Here is a 27,265-nt window from a genome sequence, read left to right as displayed (position 1 = left end):
CAATGTATCTTTGATTTCATTTATAACCTCCCGATTGGAGTTTATTTTCATTTTAAGTTATTGAAAATATTTTATTTCACCTTTTTTTTAATTTTTTATATTGTATATAAGTATGAATATTGTAATAATAAGAAAAGAAAACGCTTTCTTCTTTTATTATTAATAGTTTTAATCTTAATGAGCCATGTAATACTATAATGTTAGAATAATTTATAAACTAAAATGTATATCAGATTGTTGTTACCTCGTGATTTCCAAATGTGACTGACTTTCATTGGGTAAATATTTGAATAATTTAAGCCTGTTCGAAAAACACTGTAGAGCACTTTAACTAACATTAAACTTTTCACAAAATCGACTTTCATGTTAGCCCTTAAATATATAATATCTGGCGTGAGTCTGTACGAAGACTTCTCTGGATAAAAACTGCATCTTTCTTAGCAATAATTACCATAGTGGTTGCGCTTTTGTCGTTATCATGATTATCTTTTGTCGATTTTTTTCTACATACATTAATTATTATTTAGTCATGAATCATTAATCTATCGGAGTTCCAACAGAATTAAAACATAAAAAATTTATTATTTAAAACAGGAAGACAAACAGGCAAATTGCAATTCGTATTGGTGTTTAATCATGGGATATAAGACGTCCCTTGTGCATGTATTTAAATTACTTGTCTTGTTCGTGTAATGGTTAGCTTATGTGTCGCGATTGCGACTCCAGTTCGAGTTATTTTGATTGTCCAGTGGCTTTGCTGGCGCTGTTGTCTATTCTGAATTACGTGTCTAAATTCAGTCTTTGAGCTAGGAATATTATACTGCAGAACTTTGCATGTAGTATTGTAAACAACATATTTTAGTATTTACGGTCCTTATGTTCAAAAACATTACATTTGTTTAATTTAGCCAAAGGCAATTTATGTTGAATGTTAGAACAATAAATTACATAAATTACTATGTCATATTTTATTATAATTTTATATAATATGTCTAGTACATTTTATATTTAAAGAACTTTTAACAATTTAAACCCTTACAAAAGATTCTTACAAGCTGATTAATAATTTCGCTGTGAGTCGAAAGACTCGGTCTATAACTTAAGTTAATTTTCCAGAAGTCGGAGAACGAACAAACAATATAAAGTGGTGAAAGAGAACAATAAGCTACTAAGGCTGGGAAAGTTGCAGAATTACCAACTGCGTATTGAGGCTTTTTTTCTGTCCATATGTTCTAAATTATCTAGAAAACTTTTTAAAGTATTTAGATGAGATAAAATCTTAATAATCTACAGGGTAATGGCATCTTAAGAGAAGACTAGGAGTTTATTCCACCACGCTGTTCCAGTGCGGGTTGATGAATACAATACAAATATTATATAAGTAAAATTGATTTATATTATATTTCTTAATGAAAATCGCAATAACGATCATTTGTGCGAAAAATGACCCGTTCTCCTGTCAACATTAGAGGCAATAAGCCGAGCTATTATATTTTTTATAATATAATATTTAAAAAATATATATAACATATATGCTTCATTCTTGTCACGATTCAACATTTGTATATATTAAAGCCCTAATGTAACCAATTCTTGTGTAAATAAACACTTTGCCACAGTGTAAGGGTAAATAATTGGTACCAGTTTCTAATGCCCGGAAACAATAAGTATTCAATTTAAATAGTGAGACTATATAAGCTTTGTATGAATAATGAAGGATTTCAATAAACAAATTTCCTATCAGATTTCTATTACGTATATTTGTGGAGCTTATCTCTAACAACTGTGAAGGGGTTTTAATTTGGATTACACAACTGAACAATTCCATAACGGTTCTAGGGGAAGGATTAAGTGTACATTAGTCTGTTTATATATTTACAGAAAATAAATAATTCGACTTTGTGTTTATGATATTTGATTTTCAGATTCTTTTAAAAGATAATTAAATTGACTACAATCAATTTCAAGGTGAATTTCTCATAAGGCGAATACATTTCCAAAGTAAATCACATTATGAAAATAGCAATTTCAATAAAAAAAAAACACGAATCAATGATCATCATGATCATGCTTTTTGTGGTTTATCAGCTCGTGACCAAGACAGATGAAACTTGTAACACGTCGCAAGTAAACATAATAGTAATAAAATTAAAATAAAATCAGTATTTATGTAATAAAAAATCGATTGGTTTTGAATAAAAGGGATTCTGATGTTATTTACATTATACAATCAATGTATAATTCAGCCGAATGATGAAGCAAGGGCCTCGCGGGCAAAACGAGCTACTTGACTCACAGCAGTCGAGCGTTAATCGTGAACACCGACGACGCGATTTACGATCTAAGCTGCTCCACTAAGTTTATTTTCAGCACGGAGACAGTCTCATTTTCCGTCCGTCCGTCCGTATATATTGTAATCCCATGAACACTTAATAATGCAACAATTAAAACAAAACAACAAATAATAAATACTAAAACGCCTTGCTTCACTTCAACAGAGGATACGAATGTTTTACAATTTTCTTCTGCTTCTGAAACTTCTGATGTCTTTGAGGAACAAATTTCGAGGTCAAACAATCGTGCCCGATATAATTTATCACAAGTGATTTAATTTTCATTTATAAATACAGATAATCTAGATAATCATTAAATGAAACATTTATAATTGTTTATTATGATGCAGTAACAGTTTAGAAGCACTCGGAGAGATTAGGTACCTAGCCATCCATCAATCTACATTCCCCTGTGAGAGCGTGCCTCTGAAGTTTCTGTTAGGCACTCTGCCAAATGGATCTGAACCTGCGCGAAATAAAAGTAAAAGGTATCGTTCTATTTATACACTAAAACTGAAGATGTTGTTGGTTTTAAGGTTATAGTTTAAGTTTAAGGGTATTTTTAAATGTGTTGTCTAATCACTGGTGGTAGGTACCACCCACTCATCAGATATTCTACCGCAAAACAGCAATACTTGATATTGTTGTGTTCCGGTTTGAAGAGTGAGTGAGCCAGTGTAATTATAGGCACAAGGGACATAAAATCTTAGTTCCCAAGGTTGGTGGCGCATTGGATATGTAAGCGATGGTTGACATTTCTTACAATGCCAATGTCTAAGAGCGTTGGTGACCACTTACCATCAGGTGGCCCATATGCTCGTCCGCCTTCCGATTTTATAAAAAAAAAAATATTTAAGAGTAGTTGCTCCGCGTTGGAACGAGATGAATCCGCAAGACATGAATTATAATCACAAATTAAGCATCTGAAAATTCAGTGGTGCTTGCCCGGGTTCGAACCCACGATCATCGGTTAAGATTTACGCGTTTTTACCACTGGGCCATCTCAGCTTTTCATACTTCATACTTTAAAAGTTCAAATAAAATTTATCGAACTTTTCAGATCAGTCGCTTGGACTGTTAGTCACAATTATTACTTTTCGTCATTAGAAAAGGTTCCCAATGTAGCAAAGATTTAAACACAATAACACCTTATAAAAGATTGCTGTTATAAAAATACTAGCTAATCAGCCTGGCTTCGCACGGGCAGATAAGAAGAAATAAGGAATTTTGGATAGGATTTGCGTAAAATCTGTTCGTAGTGAACGTCTACGACGGAGAAGGAGTAACTGGGACAAACAAGTCATTCGCTTATTATGTTATATATTTGTGATAAAAAATGTTTGCTTAAATCTGTTACCTATTGCTAATTTCTAGACTATACTCTTTTTGAAATAGAATACAGCAAATATTTGTTTTTAAGGAAATACTAATATTCCTAGTTACCTCTCCAATTAAGCGTAAAGCTTTTCAAAACAGTGGGGACGACATTAGCTCAAGGATTGAACCTGCGATATTTACATCGTTAGGCAGCCCGTAAACCAGTGCGCTATTGGCGCTTCAATGTATGCTATCGTATGTTTTTAGAAGTGTGAAAGTCATTATGAATTATAAAATTAAAATTTGATTACATACGATCATTATATACAATAATTTTTTAACTTAATTTAATTTATCAAACAAATATTGCTGTTTACTATGAAACTTATAAAATAGGAGTAAAGTAAAAATAAACGCGCTAGAGATAAGATGTTAGTAAAGCAGGTTAAAAGTCATCCGTCTAACGTCGGAGCTCTAGGGCTGAAAAGAAAGTTTGTTCCGAGAACAACTTACGTAATGCGGTTTCTTTATAAGTAAAAAATAGAACAAGAAATGAAGTACATCTACTATACTGGATAAGAGGCCACAGACTGCGAGGTACTTGGTTCAAAACCCCGGTCGGCCGATAAAAAGTTATTCGTTTTTTTTTGTGTCAAAAATATCACAGAAGAGCGGCGTCGGGAGGAAATTAGTAAAGCCGTTGGTCCTTCGACTTCGGTTCTTGGACTCTTTACGGTCGTGTCGAATTACATCCCATCGGATTATAAGAGTGAGGGAAAAGAGAGTGCATCTGTGTTTGCACACATACTTTTGCACTATAATATGGCCTGTGTGGTTTCCTAATCCCTTGTGTGATTGGCCACCATGGCAGCAATTGCTCAGGAGTTTTACATCGTAATCATCATCAAATAATAAAGTTCAATCAAATTACTGACTAAAAAAGTCATGCAATGTGAGTTAATAAATAAGTCATCGAATTCCCTACAAAAAACTAAAATGTCTTTCCAAAAGTAATAAAATACTTGATTCGTGTTACGATAACTTGTATAGAAAATGAAAGTCGTACAATTAAGATAGATACATAATATAATTAAGTCTTGCTTTGCTAATCAAAAGGATTTATCAATTTCTCACTCTTGATTTCTGCACAATACGAGATGGTTCAGATGAAGGAAAATATCATGACGAAACATACATGTTTCTAATTTCACTTAAATTCTGCCACATGTGTATTCTTCAATCTAATAAGCTCCGAACTTTCTCAAAGGGAGAGAGACCTTAGCCTAGCAGTGGGACAATAGGCTGCCAGTTTTTTTACATTTACGGGAATATATTATAATAAATATACGATCAAATAAATTTGTATTATTAATACAATAACTGTTACAAGCTTGCGTTACAAAAGTCAAATTATCTGATACACTTTGAGGGATGAGAGGTCAATGAAATTACGGGCAAACGACAACGGTCGTTTAGTTTTTAAATAAAATTTAACAGCACTCTTTAATATGTAATACGGATATAATAAATGTAAAAATATAATTGACAGTATTAAGTATCGAACACGCACACGACACACTTAAATGAATGTTTTAAACAAAAAAAATGTATTGGAAATGAAATGATTAAAAATCTGCAGTGTGAATTGGAAGCGATTGGTGAAAGCTTTTTAATATTTATTGTCGTCTTCATTTAGAAATATTATGATAGAAAAAAATGTAAATCATAAATTAATGTTATTACTATATAAAATACTAAATCAAAAAACTAAATAATTGCAATTTTAATTCATATATTAAAACAGCACTATAATGTATAATCACCGATCGCAAATGTGTGATCAACCACCTTGGTTGATTAAACGGTTACAAAAAACTATCTCCAGATTTGAGCCACAAGTATGTTACTGGTGGTAGAGCTTTGCGCAAGCTCGTCTGGGTAGGTACCACCCACTCATCAGATATTCTACCGCAAAACAGCAGTTATTGGTATTGTTGTGTTCCGGTTTGAAGGGTCAGTGAGCCAGTGTAATTACAGGCACAAGGGACATAACATTTTAGTTCCCAAGGGCGGTGGCTCATTGGTGATGTAAGCGATAGTTAACATTTCTTACAATGTCCATGTCTATGGGCGCGTGTGACCACTTACCATCAGGTGGCCCATATGCTCGTCCGCCTTCCGATTCTGTAAAAAATTGTAAGTAAATAAAACCATATACTTAAAAATGTACAGTCACATCGATAAGTGTAATTTATAAAGCTAGAAATTTAGGAAAACGCTTCGCTCATTTTCAGCGTGCGTGTTTATTAATTTGTATCTATCTTATTCCAAAATTTCATAGCATTAATACTACCGCTTAGGGCTATAAACGGCGGTATATTACGCTTATCTTCGTTTTAATTGCCTTTTTGCTACATTATTGTCATTTCCCTGTATGCCTGTTTCTCTGTTTACTACTTTATCGTCATACCAATGTACATTTGTGTCTCTTTTTGCTACTTTTAATGCCTTTTCGTGCCCATGTGTTACGTATTGGATTAACTTTATTGAGAAGAGAGAGTATTTTTTAATTCATATCAGACTTGAATTCGGATAAAATTATTTAATTTATAGCGTTTGTTTGTGTTTTTATTGTATACATTTCTTTCGTTTAGATTTTTAATTGAAAATATACTATTTTGCAATGTTATTGACTACGTTGATATAATAACTTATATATCATATTATACATTTAAACATATTTTATATCTTATTAATCTGTCAGATTTTTTTAAAACTTTTTTTTAAGCTTTTTTTGCAACAAAGCAGTTGAAACCATGGATGGGTCTTTAAATTTAATAAATTATGTATGTGTGATTTTAAAGATTAACAAAAAAACATGAGAATGTTTTTTTTTTTTTAATCTGTCTATCTGTATACACGCTAATCTCCAAAACTACTAATTGGATTTTCTTGAAATTTCAACAAGCCGATTAAGCTCCACTCGGAGAAACATATAGACTTTGTTTCATTAAAATCGGATGTATGTGAAACAAGATAAACAGTAACAGTAACAGCCTGTTAATGTCCCACTTCTGGGCTAAGGCCTCCTCTCCCTTTTGAGGAGAAGGTTTGGAGCTTATTCCACAACGCTGCTCCAAAGCGGGTTGGTAGAATACACATGTGGCAGAATTTCAATGAAATTAGACATATGCAGGTTTCCTCACGATGTTTTCCTTCACCGTCAAGCACGAGATGAATTATAAACACAAATTAAGCACATGAAAATTCAGTGGTGCTTGTGCCGGGTTTGAGCCCACGATCATCGGTTAAGATTCACGCGTTCGAACCACTGGGCCATCTCGGCTTGGAAACAAGATATCGTTATTTAAAAATAATCTTAAATTTTTCTTCTATACATATAACAAAGCAGTAGAAGCCGTATGTCTGTACATTGAATAAATTTATTGAAAAACGAAAGTGGGCGATATTAAATGAGTAACCGAACTCAAAAAATTATCTTTAACATGCCATAAAACCGAGTGTCACTGATGAAGTTGCGGGCACCAGTTAGTGACATATTTTCGTATAACTCAGCCTTGAGACATTTTGATCTCTCATTGGTTAAAAAAAATCTCGGGATAAAGTCATTTTACATGTACGAAGTCGGGACAGGCACCTTGTTTTTATGTAAATGTAGATTAATATTGTATTATACAACGAATTGTCAAACATCAAGTTAAATGCTGTCTTGCATGCGGCTTGCAATAATCTCGATTCTCTGAAGGAATATTATATGTAAATCAATGATATACAGTTACTGGATGTGTCTGAGAAATGCCTCGTATTTTTTTTTATAGAATAGGTAGGCGTACGAGAAAATGGGCTACCTGATAGTAATCACCAACGCCTATCGATATTGGCATTGAAAGAAATGTTAACCATCGAAACCTACCTTGGAAACTAAGATGCCCCTTGTGCCTGTAATTACACTGGCTCACTTACTCTTTAAGCACAACAATACCAAGTACTACTGTTTTGAGGTAGAATATCTGATAAGTGGGTGGTACCTATCCAGACGAGCTTGCACGAGGCCCTACCACCGGTCTAGTAGCTAGATAGCCGCAGATCCCACGGGCCTGAGTACAAACAACGTGTTGCATTATAAGAGTGAGCTTATAGAGACTTACATCATCAAACAACTTTGGTTGGTTACTTACTGACCTATGATTGATGCACGTGGAATCAAATAAACTGTATTTAATTTACACGATTTATTTCCTATCGTTTTTGTAAATTACTTATGAAATAGGAGCTTTTAGTATATCAGATATAATTTAATTGTAACTGTAATAACAACCCCAAAAGCAACATAATACTAAATATAATAATAAGTTTATATATTTGTATATATATAATAATGAAGACTAAATGGAAACAATGACACCCTCCGACGCTTATACGATACGACTCCATACGCCTATTATATCAATGTATTCGTTTTAAAATTTATTAGTTTAATCAGTATACTTCATCTAGGAATTTGTGTTAATATATCGGTGTTCTTCACGCGGTAATGGATTGCTTACTCTTGATGAATTAATCCAAGACTGTAAGCAATTAATAACGCGTGCGATTATATTCAACTCACAAGATTTGCTTAATATCGCTTCATTTGTATGGAGTGTTATTTCTTAACCTTATATTATGAGTACAAGCAAGCAACACTGAGGTTCCATTTTTTTTATGGACACTGACAAATGGGCCACCTCACGTTAAGTGGTCACCTCCGCCGTTAGATTGGCAATGTAAGAATTATTAATATTCCTTACTTTGCCAATGCAAAACCTTGGGAACGAAGCTGTTAAGTCACTTGTGTCTATAGTTACACTGGCTCACTCATCCTTCAAACTAGATCGAAATAATACGAAATATTGCTATTTAGCGGTTAGAATATCCACCCATGCGCTTATGTTTTTTATCGAGTGTTATATATTTTAAATATTCCTGATTGTACCTCGTTTTATTATTTCAACTATTGACTGGCTGGTTCATTTTTCGACTATAAAATCGAAATTCCGATACAACAGGGAAATGCTGCAACAATTTCATTTGGCTATGTAAATACAGTAAATATATTTAATTTTAATTTGTATATAATCGTATATACTTAATGTAAATAATAAAAAATATTAAATAAGTTTTATATATTTGAAAATATATTTAATTTGTATGTAAGATTATTGCCTTAAAAAGCACTAATTTTAAAATGAAAATAACTATTTTCGTAGTACTGGTTCACAAATCGCAGTTACAAACCGAAATTCCACTCATAAATTATCGCCATCGGTAACATATGCGTTCGATGTTTGTTTCGTACTTTTTGCGAGTGTTGCCATTCCATTCCGTGTGAGTATTTTTTTATGTCCACACTGAATTTACTAGGGCATCTTTTTATAATATTTTTGGTTTAATGTTTGTGGTGTCCTTACTATCCGTAATAATATTGTGTGATTGTTCGTTTGTCTGTTTGTCTTTCTTCTACTCAGTGAATTTTTAGATAGAACAGCACAAAAGAAACTGTGGATTCTTCAGTGAAATAATCCCGCATCCACTTCGATCCATGTATACGACATTGCCATTTGCCATTGAGCCATTGAGATTTTAGTCGTTAAAAGACCCACAGCTCAGTTTCCTTAAAGCTTATAGCCTAACCATTTACTCTATGTTATCTTCAATAAACCATATGAATAGTTGGTAATTATTTTTAGATTAAAATAATTAATTAATCGGGGTTACGGTGTAATGTCGGTGTAAATAGCTTTTTGTTAGTTCAGCCAGTGTAATGTAAGTACGCACCTTCAAAAAATGATAATATTAAAAAAATATATTTTTTTCCATCAGAGCCACGATTTATTATATACAACTGAATTATTATATGCTTAATTTGTGTTTATAGTTCATCTCGTGCTTTACGGTGAAGGAAAACATCGTGTGGAAGTCTGCATGTGTTTAATTTTACTAAAATTCTGCCACACGCTTATTCTACCAACCTTCATTTGGTGTGGAATACACCAAAAAACACCTGTGGAATAAGATCCAAAACCTTCTCCTCAAAAAAGGAGAGGAGGCCTTAGCCCAGCAGTGGGACATTCACATTCTGTTGCTATTACATAACATTTACACGAGCTTTGATCGTTTTCAATAAATAATTACTTTTATATAATAAGCAGTTTCCGTCGGCGTATGAAGAGGGAAGTGGGGGGTAGCTTATTTCATTTTCTAAACCCCTGACAACGTGAAAAGTTTCATAATGTTCCGTTCAGTAGTTAAATCTTGAAAGTGTAACAAAGGAACAAACTTACATTAGCATTTATAATATTATTTAGGATAATATTTTACATACAAACAGGATACGAGGACTGGTTTTTTTATAGATAAATTATAAATTTTACTATTTTCTGTGTTATTTTTTGCTTATACATTTTGTGGATTACAATGATGAATGGCATTATTGGGGGGTCATCCATCAAAGGGACCCTTTTAACGTCTCGAGCACACTAGAAATGATACATTACCGTATAATGGCGGCAACTGTCATATTATAGGTTAGTAGGGTGGGTTATTAAAACGTTTGATGAAGATACGAAAATAGAACGCTACAAACATTATGTGGGTGTTTGTGAAAGCTACTTGAGAATATGAAATTAATTTAATATATATTTGAATAAAATATATATTAAATTAATTTCATATAAGCATATTTAACATTATGACGTCACAAGACATTAAAAAAAATATATTTTAAATCACATAATTTTTAAATTTTAAGTGGTGAAATTTTACCTTCAAACCATAATATATAATGTAACTGATATTTTCAGGCCTTATCCAATAAAATAATATTCTTCAAATACATATTTTAACCAATCATCGAGTTTCAAGTAACATACGAACATGTGAAAAATCCTTAGGGGCTTCTCACCCCTATATATATCCAATCTTAGTGTTGGAATTTTACCTTTACTTCAAAATATATTATAGAGGTATAAGTACAACCTATTCAATAAATAGTAATCATCAAAACTGGTTTCCAATCGGCGTCAAGTTACACCCAACAAGTGACAGTTTTGCATTGTTTTTCAATCTTATTCATAAGTCTATTACAATTATGATGTTCCCTCAGATTCAAGCTTGTTTCATACCAAATTTCATCAAAATCATTTCAGTGTTCTAGCCGTCAACTGTACTTATGTACTAAAATTTATATGTTGTGTAATCTGTTTTTCTTTTACACAAAACTTAATAGTAACGATGTTGATTACGAAATAAATGAAGTAAGATCTCGAGTTTGTTCACAACTAGCAAATATATCGAGTATCATATATACAGACGAATTTTTAATAACTTTTATTTTTGTTAGAAACTTGTGATATATATTGTATAAACACGACAAGTGAAGAAAAACTTGTAACACCAAGCTTCTGTCTACGCGAAGTCAATTCATACTTTGGGCGAGGTGTTCGCTACTGTAATAAATTCTGCAGATATTTTTATCTTTTCCAAATAATCAATTTAAATATTATATAAAGATAAAAAAATGAACTCGATAGTTGTTGATTTTCATGCATGTTTAATTTTAAATATATTCTTAGAAACCAGATCAGAAGGGATTTTTTTAAAAACAAAATTACAGAAAACTAGATAATAAATTTAAACAATTTTACAAAATCACAAACTATTCGACAATTTTTACTAATGAATTTATGTAACAACAATTCTCCTAATTTAATTCAAAACTAACCCTAGCAACACGACACTAACAAACTTAATCGCCATGGATTACAAAAATAACACAGTATGACACCAATCGACTGAACACACGATAGCAAAAAGAGACCTGTCTACCGTCCACCCTCCTTTAAATACACTTCCTCCCACTACTACCCTCCTATATTCCTACACACTTCCTCCCACTACTACCCTCCTATATTCCTACACGGCTGTTTGGGAACTCAAAAAGTAAAGAACACACCACCACTGTATGTAAACTCCTTTATTCTCCTCAATTTTATTCACACCGAAACAAATCGCTACCGAGTATAAGGTCTAAGAAAAATAACTTGACAGCGCGATTTAACTGGCATACAGCGCCATCTATTATTGCCTTAAGGAACTAAAATAAAATAAATATATTAAATGAACAAACATTCCGCCCACCAAGGACTTGTCCTTCAAGTTACAATACACATACAATAAAAAAAATAACATACTCGGAAGGTGTAATAAGTAGCAAACTTAACTAAAATCTAACACAATCAACAAAACAGCTAGTACATAGAAGATATGACTCAAAAAATTAAGACATTCATTTAACTCATTTTAATTACAGTATGGCTTTACACACACAACAAAAGTAAAGTTAAGAAAAAAAAATACAACTCAAAAAAAAATCTAATGAAAACAAAACGCAAAGAAAATAAAACTATAGTAACATAAACAAACATTGAATACATTGGAAATTATAACCGCCCACCGTGACAATATCATATTTATTTTGTTAAAACACTAACTTTATGAAGTGGACGTTTAATATATCCATTTTTACATTTTACGGTAACGACTCTTGTGATATCATCAGGGCCAGGATGTTTTTTAACAATTTTTCCTAAGAGCCATTTAGAGGGTGGCAAAAAATCGTCTCTTAACACTACTACATCATTGATGTCAGGCTCTGGGTTTTTCTTATTCCACTTATATCTATTAGCTAAAGTTAACAAATATTCTTTCGACCACCTTTTCCAAAAATCGTTAACCATTTTTTGAGTCAAATGCCATCTTTCCAGACCAGTACATTTTTTATCAGAATAATCAACATCAGTTACATTAAGAATGGGTTCTCCTATTAAGAAATGACCTGGTGTCAGTGGGAGTAGGTCATTAATGTCGTCGCAAAGTACGGATAAAGGACGCGAGTTTAGACAAGCCTCCACCTGTGTCAGTACTGTAGATAATTCTTCGTAAGTCAGCGTGCTATCACCAATAACTTTACGTAAATGCGTTTTGACAGACCTTACACCTGCCTCCCAGAGGCCTCCGAAATTTGGAGCATGAGGTGGAATAAAGTGCCACCTTGTATTCTCGAAGGTCAGCAAACGTGATATCTCACTCGGTAACTCAGAACGTGCGTTGTGGAACATTTCATTTAGTTGTTTCTCGGCTCCAACAAAATTTGTACCGTTGTCACTGTAAAGATCTTGACAGTGACCACGTCTCGAGACAAAGCGTCGAAAAGCAGCAATAAATGCCTTTGCACTCATATCCGTAACCACTTCTAAATGAATGGCCCGAGTAACCATGCAAATAAATAAACATATGTATGCTTTATATGACTTAGCACCTCGTCCAGGAGAAAATCTTATATTTATGGGACCAGCATAATCAACTCCAGCGGATTTGAATGGTTTACTAGGCTTTAGCCTCACTCCTGGAAGTTGACCCATGAGCTGATTAGATGCCTTTGAGTACCTAAGACATATAACACATTTCCTGAAATGTTTCTTTACCAACTCTTTTGCTCTTACTATCCAATACCGTGTCCTTAAGAAATTTAACATAAGCTGTGGTCCGCCATGCATGGTTTTCTCATGTGCATCACAGATTAATAACCTACTAAGGTGACTCTTAGCAGGAATAATCACTGGATGTTTCATGTCATAGCGTATATCAGCCTGTTCTAAACGTCCTCCAACCCTCATAATCCCATTTTTATCTAAAAATGGGTATAAGTTGGAAAGACCACTCTTCTTAGATGTTTCTCCCTGTAATTGTATCTGCTGTATTTCTTGTTGATATTCAAAACTTTGAGCTTGTTTAATGCATATCTGTAAAGTCTGATTTATTTCATCAATAGTAACGTGTCCTGGTAATTTTCTCCGTTCATTTTTTGGCAAAAGCAAGTTAAGAAATCTTCGACAAATTGATATTACTCTCAACATTTTATCTAAATTAGAAAATTTAACCCAAATAAAGTCCTCCTCACTCTGTGTATTATACGCTGTCAAACTTCTTACTTTTTCTTCTTCCTGTGTGTCAATATCTATTAATTTTTCAATATCAATTATAGGTTTTGATAACCAGCTTGGACCGGACCACCAAAGCGGATGATCACGTAGATCCCTATATCTCAGCCCCCTCGATGCGCAATCGGCTGGGTTCATGTTCGATTTTACGTACCCCCATTGAGTGTACTCAAGCATTGTCAATATTTCCGACACCCTATTACTTACAAAAGTCGCCCAACGACATGCAGGACCTTTTAGCCACGCTAAAACAACAGTTGAATCCGTCCAGGCAAATAAATTATCTTTGGGTATGTTCATTACGATGGACACTTCATACAATAATTTTGTTGCAAGAAGTGCACCGCATAACTCTAATCTGGGGATTGATGACTCTTTGTCTATGGGTGCGACCTTTGTTTTAGCTGAAATCAATTTTACGTAGACATTTCCCTCACTCATAATTCGAATGTAAACCGCCGCGGAATAAGCTGCCTGTGACGCATCAGAAAAAACGTGTAACTCTGTTTTACAGTCGTTAGAGTAATTTAGCCATCTTGGAATTATGATATTTTTAACGTCAATTAAATCTTTTCGAAACTGTAACCACTCTGTTGTTAAATCTGTTGTCAATTCTTCATCCCACCCTAATTTAGATTTCCATAATTTTTGAATAAAAATTTTGGCTGTTATAACTATTGGCGCAATCCATCCTATTGGGTCATATAATCTCGCTATATCTGATAGAACTTGACGTTTTGTCACAGGCACCTTAGGCTCGGGTAAATTTATAGTATATTCGAAATTGTCAGTGTTCCGATTCCAACAGATACCTAATACTTTTACCATGTTGTCTGCTTTAATGGGTACGTACTGATTAGATCGATGTTTATCCTTATCAATATATTTTAGTAAAATGTCCGAATTACTGCTCCATTTTTGAAGCTGAAATCCTCCTGAATTCATTAAACTATTCATCTCATTGTAAATTTGTATGGCTTCTTCTAAATTATCACATCCGGTCATTAGGTCATCAATATAATAATCTCTTTTTGTGATAATGGATGCAACTGGATACTTAAGTGATTCTATTTCGGCTAAATGCTGTAAAGTCTTTACCGCTAAATATGGTGCACAGGCTGTGCCAAATGTTAAAGTTAATAATTTATAATCTTTGACTGGTTCATCAGGACTATTTCTCCATAATATTCGCTGAAAATTTGTGTCTTCATCATGTACCCTTACCTGCCTATACATTTTAACTAAATCAGCCACTATGCAAATTCGATGCTTCCTCCATCTCAACAGAATATGTCTCAAATCTTGCTGCAGCTTTGGTCCAATCAAAAGATCGTCATTTAATGATACATTGTTGATTCCTTTCGAAGATGCATTAAAAACAACTCGAACTTTCGTTGTCTCTTTATCTTCACGTACAACCGCATGATGAGGAAGATAGACCGCGTTTGGGTTATTAAGATCTTCACTATCTACCCGTGACATATGATTCAAGGCTAAATACTCTTCCATGACTTTCCTATAATCATTGTACAACTTATCATTCTTCAACAATCTCTTTTCTAAATACAGGAGTCTTCTTAACGCAATTTCTCTTGACTTGCCATATTGACATTTTGGATCTTCTTCAGTGAACGGTAACCTCACAACAAATCTACCATCCTTATTTCTCTCTGTAGTTCTGTTATAAAACTCTTCACAGTAAATTTCTGTTTTAGTTAACCTTTTCTCCAGACTATTCGGCTCATTTTCTATCTCCCAAAATTGTTTCAATAGGTCATCTTCTCTAACATTAACATGCATACTTATAACTTTCTCTCTTTCACTGACTAAATCTTGCGCCACTCTTCCGGACAAAATCCAGCCAAGGATTGTATTCTGAGCTATGAGATTTCCTTGAGGATTTTTGATAATTCCAGTTAATATCACTTCGCTGTAAACCTCAGCTCCAAGCAAAATATCGATTTTGCTTGGTGTTCCAAATCCAGGATCGGCTAGTGCAAGGTTCTCGTGTTCTAACCAATCTGGTGTATTAAAATTACTTGTTGGTAGTACTGACGCAAGTGTAGACAATATGTACGCATTGACATGAATTTGATGATCAGAATTATAATGTGGTTCTATTACTAATGAAGTCTCATAATTTATTCGCATCTGACCATCCCCTATTCCTGACACCAAACCATTAATTGGCTTTCGTTTTAACCCAAGTAATTGTACTGCAGTTTCTGTGATAAAAGAGGCTTGTGAGCCCTGATCAAGTAACGCTCGTATAGTATATTTACTTCCGTTTCTTGAATTAGCTTTAACAACCGCTGTTGCAAGTAAAACGCTGTAACGATATAAATCTCCCTTCGCAAAATTCGCTACAACTTTTGTTTCAAGAGGAGTGTGTGAAATTTGTTTCTCATTCTCTTCCTTATTCTCTACGTAGTTTGTGTTCCCTTGTAAATCTTCCCTCTCAAAGTGCAGTAATGAGTGATGTCTTTTTCCACACCGACGGCAGCTTTTCGCTTGTCGACATCGGCTAACCGGATGAGTATTCGATAAGCAATTAAAACATAGACCTGTTTTCTGCACAAAGTTTTGTCTCTCTGTCACCGTCTGCTGACCAAATTGCTTGCAGTTAAAAATATAGTGTTTTCCTTTGCATAAAGTACAAGTAGGATCTTTCGGCTTATGATTGTCTTGAAGCGTGGTATGAAATGATTTTGGTCTTGGTCTAGGTCGTGCGGTATTGGAAGCATGTGAAATAGGGTTCTGTTTTCCGGATTCAATCATTTCTAAACTTCTGAAACGTGACTCTAAAAATTCAACAAGTTTCAACCATGATGGTAGTTCATCTGTAGCACGACTTTGTAAATTTTCCCATTGCTTACGAGATTCCACATCTAGCTTCGAAACCACAAAATACACTACAATAATATCCCACGTACTCACGTCGACGCCTAAATTACTAAGACCCTTCAAGCAGGAACTTGTTGTGTCTAACAACGATTTAATGCCAGCCGGTGACTCATTATGTAAGGATTTTTGTGAGAAAAAGGTTTTTAAAATCGCGTTACAATTGTATCTTTTATTATCATATCTTTTTGTTAACTGTTTCCAGGCTTCTGTATAATTTAACTCAGTTGTAGCAAAATTTCTAATCAACGCTTCAGGCTCTCCAGAAAGACTTCCTTTTAAATAGTGAAGTTTTTGCACGTCCGACAAACTTTTATTATTATGAATTAAAGACACAAACATATCATAGAAAGTTTGCCATTCATTGTATTTGCCGGTAAACGTTGGCAATTGAATTCTGGGCAATTTAACTTCGTAAATGTTTGGATTCGTGGGCGCGGAGCTATTTTCTGCATCACTAGCTGTTTTCTTTTTAGCGAGAATTAAAGCAAGTGTTTCTTTTAGAATACTTTTATAATTGACATAAGTTTCATAAAATAAATCATATTTCTCGGATGTAAAATAGCTTTCCTTTTCCTTTTGCACCTTATCAATTTTTGCTACGATTTCCTTATGGCCTTGTCTGAAGTCATTCCATAGTTGCTCTACATTTTCTAATCTTGTCTCTAAATATGCTTCCTTAATTCGGTCTCTGGGCGACTTCTTAAAATTAGCTTCTGATTTCAACAGTTGTTTGTAAAATTCTTCCTGTGTCGATAACATTGCCTCCATTTTTTATAACAAAATAGCAATCCAATTAAAAAAACTATTTGTCTCAGAAATATTCGCTACAATACTGTTGACTATAAATGCTGTCAATTCACTGCAATTATCTTAAGTCCCATATTAATAAAAATTTTACAAGTCCTTAAAACATTTACTTAAAATCTAGTAAACACAAATTGTTTACGTCCAAAGTCTCTTAATTTTTCTATGTTAATATTCACTTGAAATTTTCTAAGTTAAAAATCACAAGAAATTTGCTAAGTCCAAAAAGGTACAAAATATTCTAAGTTAATAGTCACTCCAAATTTTCTAAGTTAATATCACACAAATTTTTCTAAGTCCAAACAACGTCTCAAATATTCTAAGTTAATATTCACTCATAATTTTGCAAAGATAAAATTCACTGAAATATTCTAAGTTCAAGATAGATAAAACTTTCTAAGTCCACAATAGTCTTTAAATTTTTCTAAGTCCAAATCAAATCACTTCTAATTTACTGTTTTTAACTTAATCTATTATTAACTATTACTTTTTTAAAGTCCAATTTCGTACTTACAGTTTATTGTCCTTAGAATATCACTTGCACCACTTATTATTACACTATGTCACTCACTGCACTATCTTCAGATTCTGTTTCTTCCTCCTCCTCCTCCTCCCGGGTTTCGGCACCAAATGTTTGGGAACTCAAAAAGTAAAGAACACACCACCACTGTATGTAAACTCCTTTATTCTCCTCAATTTTATTCACACCGAAACAAATCGCTACCGAGTATAAGGTCTAAGAAAAATAACTTGACAGCGCGATTTAACTGGCATACAGCGCCATCTATTATTGCCTTAAGGAACTAAAATAAAATAAATATATTAAATGAACAAACACGGCCTTTCTGACAGAAGACCGTCCCCGGGCTAATTTTTTTTCAACTGTCACGATCCGTTTCCACGATTGGGACGGAGAGCAGGGGATTTTCTTCGTTCACAGTGGAGGCAGCTAGTTCTGAGAATCTCTGTATTCCTGAGGGTCCTTGTTGCGGCTCGATCTCTTCCACAGGCTGTACAACACCGGGACGCACGTCGACACCGGCAGTTAATTCCTCTTCTTCAGTATCTGCGTCTGTAACATGAAAATAAAACCACAGATTTTTCTGCATATTGCGAATCAACAATGCTGTCGACGCTGATAGCTATCATAAGCTAAGCTCTCTTTTTATTTTACATGAAACCTGCTCCAAGACAACTGACCCACAAAGTTAAGTTGTCGATCACACAAGGATAGCATGTCTGATGCTCTCTAAGATATATTCAAAACGAAGCAACTCAATTACCTGGGATAATGAATCCGATGCACTCCAAGATATCAATTATCCCAGGCCAAAGTCACTCCTGTGATAACGCGTCCGATGCACTCCAAGACAACAGTTATCACAGGCCCACAATTATCCGCGGGATAACCACAGTCCGATGCACTCCAAGACAACTGGTTATCCCCGCCCAGCCTCCCGAGGATAACCACAGTCCGATGCACTCCAAGACAAATGGTTATCCTCAGCTCAGGGATCCTACAGTAGCGTGTCCGATACACTCCAAGACAAACGCTCAATTATCCGCGGGATAACCACAGTCCGATGCACTCCAAGACAACTGGTTATCCCCGCCCAGCCTCCCGAGGATAACCACAGTCCGATGCACTCCAAGACAAATGGTTATCCTCAGCTCAGGGATCCTACAGTAGCGTGTCCGATACACTCCAAGACAAACGCTCACCGTATCAACTTATTAAATTTGCCTTACTTTAGCCCCGAGGCATCAAAGAAAGCAGCACAAACATCAGGGGTCCATTCTCCACGCCACGGAACAATATATTCCGCAGCCGCTTGAGTCGACTTGCCATACGAGCCGGCCAGTAGCTGCAGCTCATAGCGACCGTGTGGAAGTATCTTCACCACCCGGTAAGGTCCTCGCATACACGAGTCTAACTTCCCGGTTGACTGCGCTCAGCACTATATCTAGGAACGCGCGTCGGTTCCAATATTCGACCGCACTGTCCGGCTGCTGCACAAGAAGTGTCGTATGCACCGCTCAGCCGGTGAATCATTGACTCCGTCGAGCGCCGACAGATGGCGCTAGCGTTCCAGAGATGATACGATTGCGACACGGCCATCCTACTTGCTCACGTCCCAGTGTGACGGTTAATCTGCATTAACACTGCTCCGTAACCAATAGAACTTGCATCCGTATGAATTTCTATCGGCAGCGAAGGGTCGTAGATGGCAAGTACTGGCTCACTTGTAAGGCAATCATCACACTTTATTACACTTCACAATTAATATCACACACAAAGTACATTATGGAACGGTAAGACAGTTCCGTGACCTCACTCGACCGATGCCTTACAGAGTGTGTTCTGCCCGGACCCGAGCGATACCATCACGACTCTGTCAAAAGCTTATGAAGTTCTGCCGAACCACACCAGAGTCAAATTCACAACCGTTGGTGCGCCTTTCGTTCGATTGAGTGTCCGTACGATTGACCGGATGCGACACAGCCATCCTGCGTGACACACGTCCTCGTGTGTTAATCTGTAAAAGTCATACCACAAGCCAGATTTCGTTCGGCCAATCCTGGCTTATCATAGATTTAAACCTGAACTATTTTCTTTTTAGAAAGGAAATAAAACTACGGATCATTCAAGTTTCCTTTTCAAACTACAACAGACTAAAATAAGCTCTGTGGTTACAAACTTTGTACATACTACTTTACTAAAAGGACTAATTTAGACTTAATTTATCACGTTAAATAGCCTTGAGGTCAAGTAGCATTAATGTTTAATAAAGATTCACTTCAATCACCAAACTGAATTTAATTAATTCAAACCCCAGGTATCTCATTCCCGGTCTATAGCTATCTGCACTACCATGCCACATTGTATACCAAGTCATCTCACGACTCTATGGTATTTGCTATCAAGCAAGACCCCCGACTATACCACCCAGAGCTACCACCCACCGCTTACCCACGGACTGCTAAAAAGAGCAGATGCCGACTTCTAACGGGCTACGGATACGATACTCTGGTATAGTCCTAATCCTGTCGAATCGAGAACTTGGTACCGTCACAAATCACTCTGATGTTATCTCACTATCAACTTCCTCATAAACATCAATCGGTACCCGACCCTCAGGAATGTTTCTAAGACGGTCATGAGCATACTTGTAGTTACTTTTGTTTCTTAGCGATCTCAAAACAACGATCTTCTAATGTTTCTTTGTTTCAATGTTCCTTCAGGAGAGTCAACCTACCTCCTCGCATCAAATATTAATGCTAGTATCGAAATTGGTATTGGAAAATTGGTTGGATCTCACCGTAGTATCGATAGGTTGTATCGCATTAATGATACGATCGGTCGCATCAGCACCGTCGTTCGTGGCGGCACTCACGAAACGCCTTGGTGAAGATAATGCCGTAGTCCCGATGCTCCACCAAAGTCACGATCACAAACCGCGTCTGCGGCAGCTTCCCTCGTGGAGGTGAACGGTTTATTCTTTCAACGACGTTAATCGATTTTAATCCAAAGCAGTGTAGGTAAATGAAGAAATCATCGCAATGTAGGCGGTACGCGTTAAATTGTAGTTACTAAGAAACTTGTAAAGTACGACACACAGCAAGACACAATGTCTATCGCTTTTAAATAAATTGGAACGTACTCACCAGATCTTTTTCATACGTTACCACAACTTTCTTCACTCACTAAATAATAATACTTTCGTAGGGTAGTAAAATAAATCGTAACTGCTTTAATTTAATTTGCATAGCCAACGGTCCTATTTCAGGAAGCTGAGCGTATCAGAACACATGAGGTTCCGATCCCACTTCTGATCTTAGAAACCAGATCAGGATGGATTTTTTTTAAAAACAAAATTACAGAAAACTAGATAATAAATTTAATCAATTTAAAAAAATCACAAACTATTCGACAATTTTTACTAATGAATTTATGTAACAACAATTCTCCTAATTTAATTCAAAACTAACCCTAGCAACACGACACTAACAAACTTAATGGATGGATGGATGGAATGGATGGATGGATGGAACGCCATGGATTACAAAAATAACACAGTATGACACCAATCGATCGAACACACGATAGCAAAAAGAGACCTGTCTACCGTCCACCCTCCTTTAAATACACTTCCTCCCACTACTACCCTCCTATATTCCTACACACTTCCTCCCACTACTCCCCTCCTATATTCCTACAATATATTAATTAATATACTTTTTACATATTATAAGAATAAGTCCACCGTCGGGTGTGTCTGTCTGAACGCGATATACTCTAAACCCATTGAACAGATTTTAAAACGATTTTCACTATTAGACGTAGTGATTTTGGTTTTGGTAGTGATTTTGTGTAAATTGGCTAAAATATGATTGTTGAAGATGTCAGAAAAAAGCAGCCCAACTGAAAGAAGCAGTCGAAACAGAGTTATGTTTATTACGATATAAACGCTTTATGTGGAACTTAGTGGTAGGGCTTTGTGCAAGCTCGTCTGGGTAGGTACCACCCACTCATCAGATATTCTCCCGCAAAACAGCAGTACTCGGTATTGTTGCGTTTCGGTTTGAAGGGCGAATGAGCCAGTGTAATTACAGACACAAGGGACATAACATCTTAGTTCCCAAGGTTGGTGGCGCATTGGTAATATAAGCGATTGTTAACATTTCTTACAATGCCAATGTCTATGGGAGTTGGTGACCCATAAGCTCGTCCGCCTTCCTTTTTTATAAAAAAAAAACCTTTTTCTAGATGTGCGAAGCCGTAGTAGACTCATAATATTTAATTATAGGAAAATATAACAACTAAGTTTCTTGCCGGTTCTTCTCTGTAGAATTAAATTTAATATAATCCTGTCAAGTATTATGATTCAAAAGTGCTTGCAAGTGCTTACTTGAATATTAAATTTGTTTCAGACTAATAACATCAAAACGACATTATATGAATTAATTAATTTATAACAAATAATTTAACAAAGACTTTAATATTCTTAATTCAGAATTTTATTTTTATCATAAAAGCATTAAAACTTGTTCCGAAATTAAGCTAGAAGTACGGACGCCGTAAAGTAATTAAATTACGTGAAAATTTCGAGATGTTTTTAATATTGTCGGAAAATAAACGTAATTTTGTTTGTAAAATGATTTATTTCAGACAAGTTTTCTAGTACCGTAGAAAATAAAGATAAAACAACAAAATGAAAATAAGGTTACTAACCTTATTTAAGGTGTAGCAATAAGTAAGCTTTTTTTATCTGTTGTAACTAGCCACCGCCGCTCATAGATATTGTCACTGTAATAAATATTAACCATCCCTTACATTGTCAATGCGCCATTCTTGGTATGTAAGATGTTGCGTCCCTTGTGCCTGCAAGTTACACCGGCTCACTCACACTTCAAACCGAAACACAACAATTTTAAGTATTGCTGCTTAGCGGTATTTATTGTATCAATTCTTCATCTTTTTAATGGCAGCTCCAAGTTATATGTGTGTGCCAGGCACACACATATGATATGTTAGGAAATTACGAGCATTTATACAAACATACTTTCTTCACTTTCTTAATCCGTTAGAAATCCAGCACGACTAGCGTTTGCTACCAACATCGAGCAGTTCGGCAATGGCGGAATAAGCTTGAAGCCTTCTCCTCAAATGTAGAGGAGGCGTTAGCTCAGCACTGAGACATTTACCGGCAAAAGTGTTTACTTTAGGTTAATGTTTATAATTTAAATGAAATATACCCATTATATTAAAAGCAAGATGCACCTTTTATTGTTTTTCTACATTTTATAATCGGGCTAGATTTTTTTCAATCCGCTAACGTATATATTAAGAAAACATGGCATGCTATATATTGATATAAATATAATTATTTTTCCATTCAATACTTCGTAGTCAGCCTTGCTAGGTTGTATTAAGCGATCGTTACAAAAGCTGGTATAGAGAAAATGGAACATTTGTGGTAACGATAAATCTTAAGCTGTGAATCTGGGCAGTGCTTACTTGTTAATTCCATACGTTATTTATAGTATTGCCTTTATTGAAATTCTTATTTTATACATTATGGTTCCAATAATAAATTATTTATGAGGTATTATGTTTCACTTCGCCTTTCTGCAATCATATTAATATTAAAATGGTTTTTATTATAGAAAAGGTAGGCGGACGAACATATGGGCCACCTGGTGGTGGTAAGAAATGTTAATCATTGCTTACATCACCAATGCATCACCAAGCTTGGGAACTAAGACGTTATGTCCCTTGTGCCTGTAATTACAATGACTCTTTCACCCTGCAAACGGGAACACAACAATACCAAGTACTGCTCTTTTGCGGTAGAATATTTGAGTGGATGGTACCTTTCCAGAAGCTTGCACAAAGCCCTAAAACCAATAAACGAACAAACGTGTATGTTTGTTTATTTAATTCGGTGTATTATCATAAAAAAATGGCTACTAAGTTTCAGTGGTACCACATACCCGGTTCCCCTCAAGAATCGGACGTCATTTAAAAAGGGGTGACCTTACAGCGCAGAAATTTCTCATGGTTAATTATTTTTATTAAAATTTAATCAAATGCTTGTTATTAATATTACTATATTAAATCACCCTTCATAATATCAGTTGTGATATTACATAACGGTTAATACTACTAAAAATTTATATAAAATGTTGAAAATTCTAAAACTATCAACCGTAACAAAAACCCAATTCAACAGCGCTCTCGTCCAAATAAATCTTCAACGCTCTAGATGTTCCGAATGACTCGGTTGCAGATGCAGTTTGAAAATCTGCTTTCCAACGATTGTTATTCGATTTCATACATCGGGACATCATGTGATAAATTCCATTTTTAAAATAATTTGCATTTGAAAATAGAATGTTTTAATAATATTACCCAAATATGGTAATTTTAATTATGAATCAAATCAAACTCAATAGTTTAATTAAATATCATAGTATCGTTGTGCTATGTACTATTTTATTTATATGTTCTATTTTAATTATAAATTATATCACAATTAAGTCAAATTATATTTTACTTATTAGAAAGCATTAAAGATTTCACTTCGTGGTTGGAATTTGTTAAAATATTAGACATCCCTTACACCGCTAAAGCTTATAGTTAACTTTGGGAACTGAGATGTTATGTACTTTTTTTTTTTTGATGTGCTTCTAGTTATATCGGCTCACTCAACTTTCAAACTGAAACACAATTATATTAATTACATTAAGCATTGCTGCTTGCCGATAGAATATGTGATGAGTGGGTGGTATCTATCCAGATGGATTTGCACAAAGCCCGACCACCAAGTAAAGCACTAGCTAAACAATGTTGTGTCTTCTTCTCTCGAATGTCAAATCAATGATGACGGAAAGAGAGAAATCACTCAACTATTCACCCGGGAACAACATTTATAATTAGGGCCAACGTCTACATTTTCCTTTCTTTATTTTGATTTCCATAGAGACATAATATTACTATTTTATTGTATCAAAAACTATAATATGTTTCTACTAAAATAGTAAGCAATCTATTCGTTATCAACGGTTTGCAGATGCAAATACAACAAAATGTTGTGTCACCTTTTGTTGACTACTTAAGTTTATTACAAGAACGTTTGTCGACAAAATATGCTAATTTTAATTAGACGGAGATATCAATTAGTGTAAAATTATGTAACATATGAAAAACAGTTTTTATATAAATTAAGGTCCATTCAATGTAATTTGAAATAAACTATTTTAAAACTAACGCAATTTTCTTCTTTAAACAGGAATGCAATTATCTTAGTTGTTAATTATAAACGTTGACTTTAAATTGAAATGATAAAGGAGGTCTCCTTGTGTAATTATTACTTAAATGCGCTGAGGTATTCTTTACTTAACATTTTTATAAGATAGTTTAGCAAACCAGGCAGTGACTTCGCTCGTTTTAAAATGTTTTCTACGAAGTCATTTCACTTCTAAACGTCGGATCGATTTGAAACTTTGCAACTATACTAAGTAGTTTGTAATTCGAAAGACAATTTAATAATATTGTACCATCGACTTGATCAGATAATGAAGCCAGGAGGTGAAGATCGAGTTGGGACTCATTATATTTGTTTTACATCCTACATAGGTTGACAAGCGCTTTTTTTTTGTTAGGCAACGTTTCGATTGAATTATTACTAATGTAGTGTGTAGATATATAAAAAATTTCAAAACTTTTGAAAAGTTATTTATTTAAGAATGCGTCTACATTAATGAAGCATGAAAACAAATAATTCGAAGTTTTGATTTTAGGTGCTACACCTTACATATTTTCGTCTTCATACAATCGACACGTTCAAAGTGTATATTTATTAGCATATCATTGACAGTTATAACATTATCATAGTACACTAATAATAATAATGTCTTCCAGATCGATTTCGGCCACGGCGGTCAATCTCAAGAGAAATTACCAACTATGCAGGAGATAATTATTATAGTGCACAAGTGTATGCGCAAACACAGGTGCTCTCTCTAACTCTCATAATCCGATGGGACGGCAATCTGATACGACCAGAAAGAGTTCAGGTGCAGGACCAACGGCTTTACGTGCTTACGTGCGCGCAGTTGGTTAATCTCTCTCGAGATTGGCCGCCATGGCCAAAATTATAGTACACTACCTACAATATGTTTCCCCCACCAACTGCAATATGGGTCCACCTTCAAGTCAAGAGTGAATAGGCATCTTCTAGGCAAGCGCGCTCCACGTTAGACTGTATCATCACTTTCCATCAGGTGTGATAACAGTCAAACGCTAAAATATTTGAAAAAAAAGGACATTAGATCAACCTTTGCATCGAAAGCATTTTATTTGCTTTTTCCAAGTACAAACTTCCAAGGTAAATAATATTGCTATATAATCACGAAAACAGTTAATATATAACTCATATAATAACGCTTGTTATATAATTTTTTATCTATAATTTATCTAAGCATCGACAGCCGTTAAATTAATATATTTTACTTGAACAAGAACCCTAATTAAATACATGCTGGCTGTTTAATTTGAATAAACGAATTTTAATTAAATCAGACCAACTGGGTTTCTTGATCAATTTCCGCCTTACAATATTGTAAAAAATCTTGGAGCTATTTTTAATATTTATATGGACAATAAGGAATGTTTTTAAAATTTAGTTACTAAAATAAAAGTGAATAGCAAAGTAACAGCCTTAAAATGTCCCACTAATGAGCTAAGTTCTTCTCTCATTTTAAAGAATAGATTAGGAGGTTATTCCACGACCCTGCTTCAATTAGGATGGTAGTCACCATGCATAGATAACATATGACAAATTTTTATAGTTCCTCTTGCAGATTTGCAGGAAATCAATATAAATCCAAATGAAGTACATGGAAATTCAGTGGCTCTTGTCCAGATTTGAACCCACAATCTTGGGATAAGATGCAGATGTTCGAACGAAAGTAAGTGTTTTATTCGATTTAATAACTAAGTTTTAATATGTATTAATAGTTATATTGATAGTTGCTACATGAAGTCCCATATCTACAAAACAAGTATAGAAGAGCGACCCTATGTTGGAAATATCTAATAACCCATGGCATTCTTTATTCTCTCACACTCATAATCTGATGGGAAAGAAAATCCATCACGACCAGAAAGAGTTCAAGTGCAGGACCAAGAGCGTTACGTGTTCTCCTAGGCATGGGAGGGTAAACACTGCCAACTTTCAGACTGACACTGAGAATTTTTCGACAGAGAATAAGCTAGCAACTAAGCTAACGAAGTTTAGGAATAGATTATTTTTTATCTGATGTCTATACGGAGAGATCAAT

The 27,265-nt window shown here is 34.7% G+C and overlaps 2 protein-coding genes across 2 annotated transcripts in view; one reads left to right on the top strand and one right to left on the bottom strand.

Annotated features, from left to right (window-relative positions):
- LOC126777505 (myb protein) overlaps positions 1 to 27,265 on the top strand; it is a 173,497-nt gene that overhangs the window by 120,665 nt on the left and 25,567 nt on the right. The gene's annotated exons all lie outside the window — the stretch shown is intronic.
- Positions 11,671 to 13,812, bottom strand: LOC126777526 (uncharacterized). Its single transcript, XM_050500571.1, has one exon. It carries the CDS (start codon positions 13,625 to 13,627, stop codon positions 12,182 to 12,184), a length of 1,446 nt encoding a protein of 481 aa, XP_050356528.1. The 5' UTR covers positions 13,628 to 13,812; the 3' UTR covers positions 11,671 to 12,181.

This window comes from Nymphalis io, chromosome 23 (assembly GCF_905147045.1).
Source record: "Nymphalis io chromosome 23, ilAglIoxx1.1, whole genome shotgun sequence".
NCBI lineage: Eukaryota > Metazoa > Arthropoda > Insecta > Lepidoptera > Nymphalidae > Nymphalis > Nymphalis io.
This window is presented reverse-complemented; position numbering and strand designations above follow the sequence as displayed.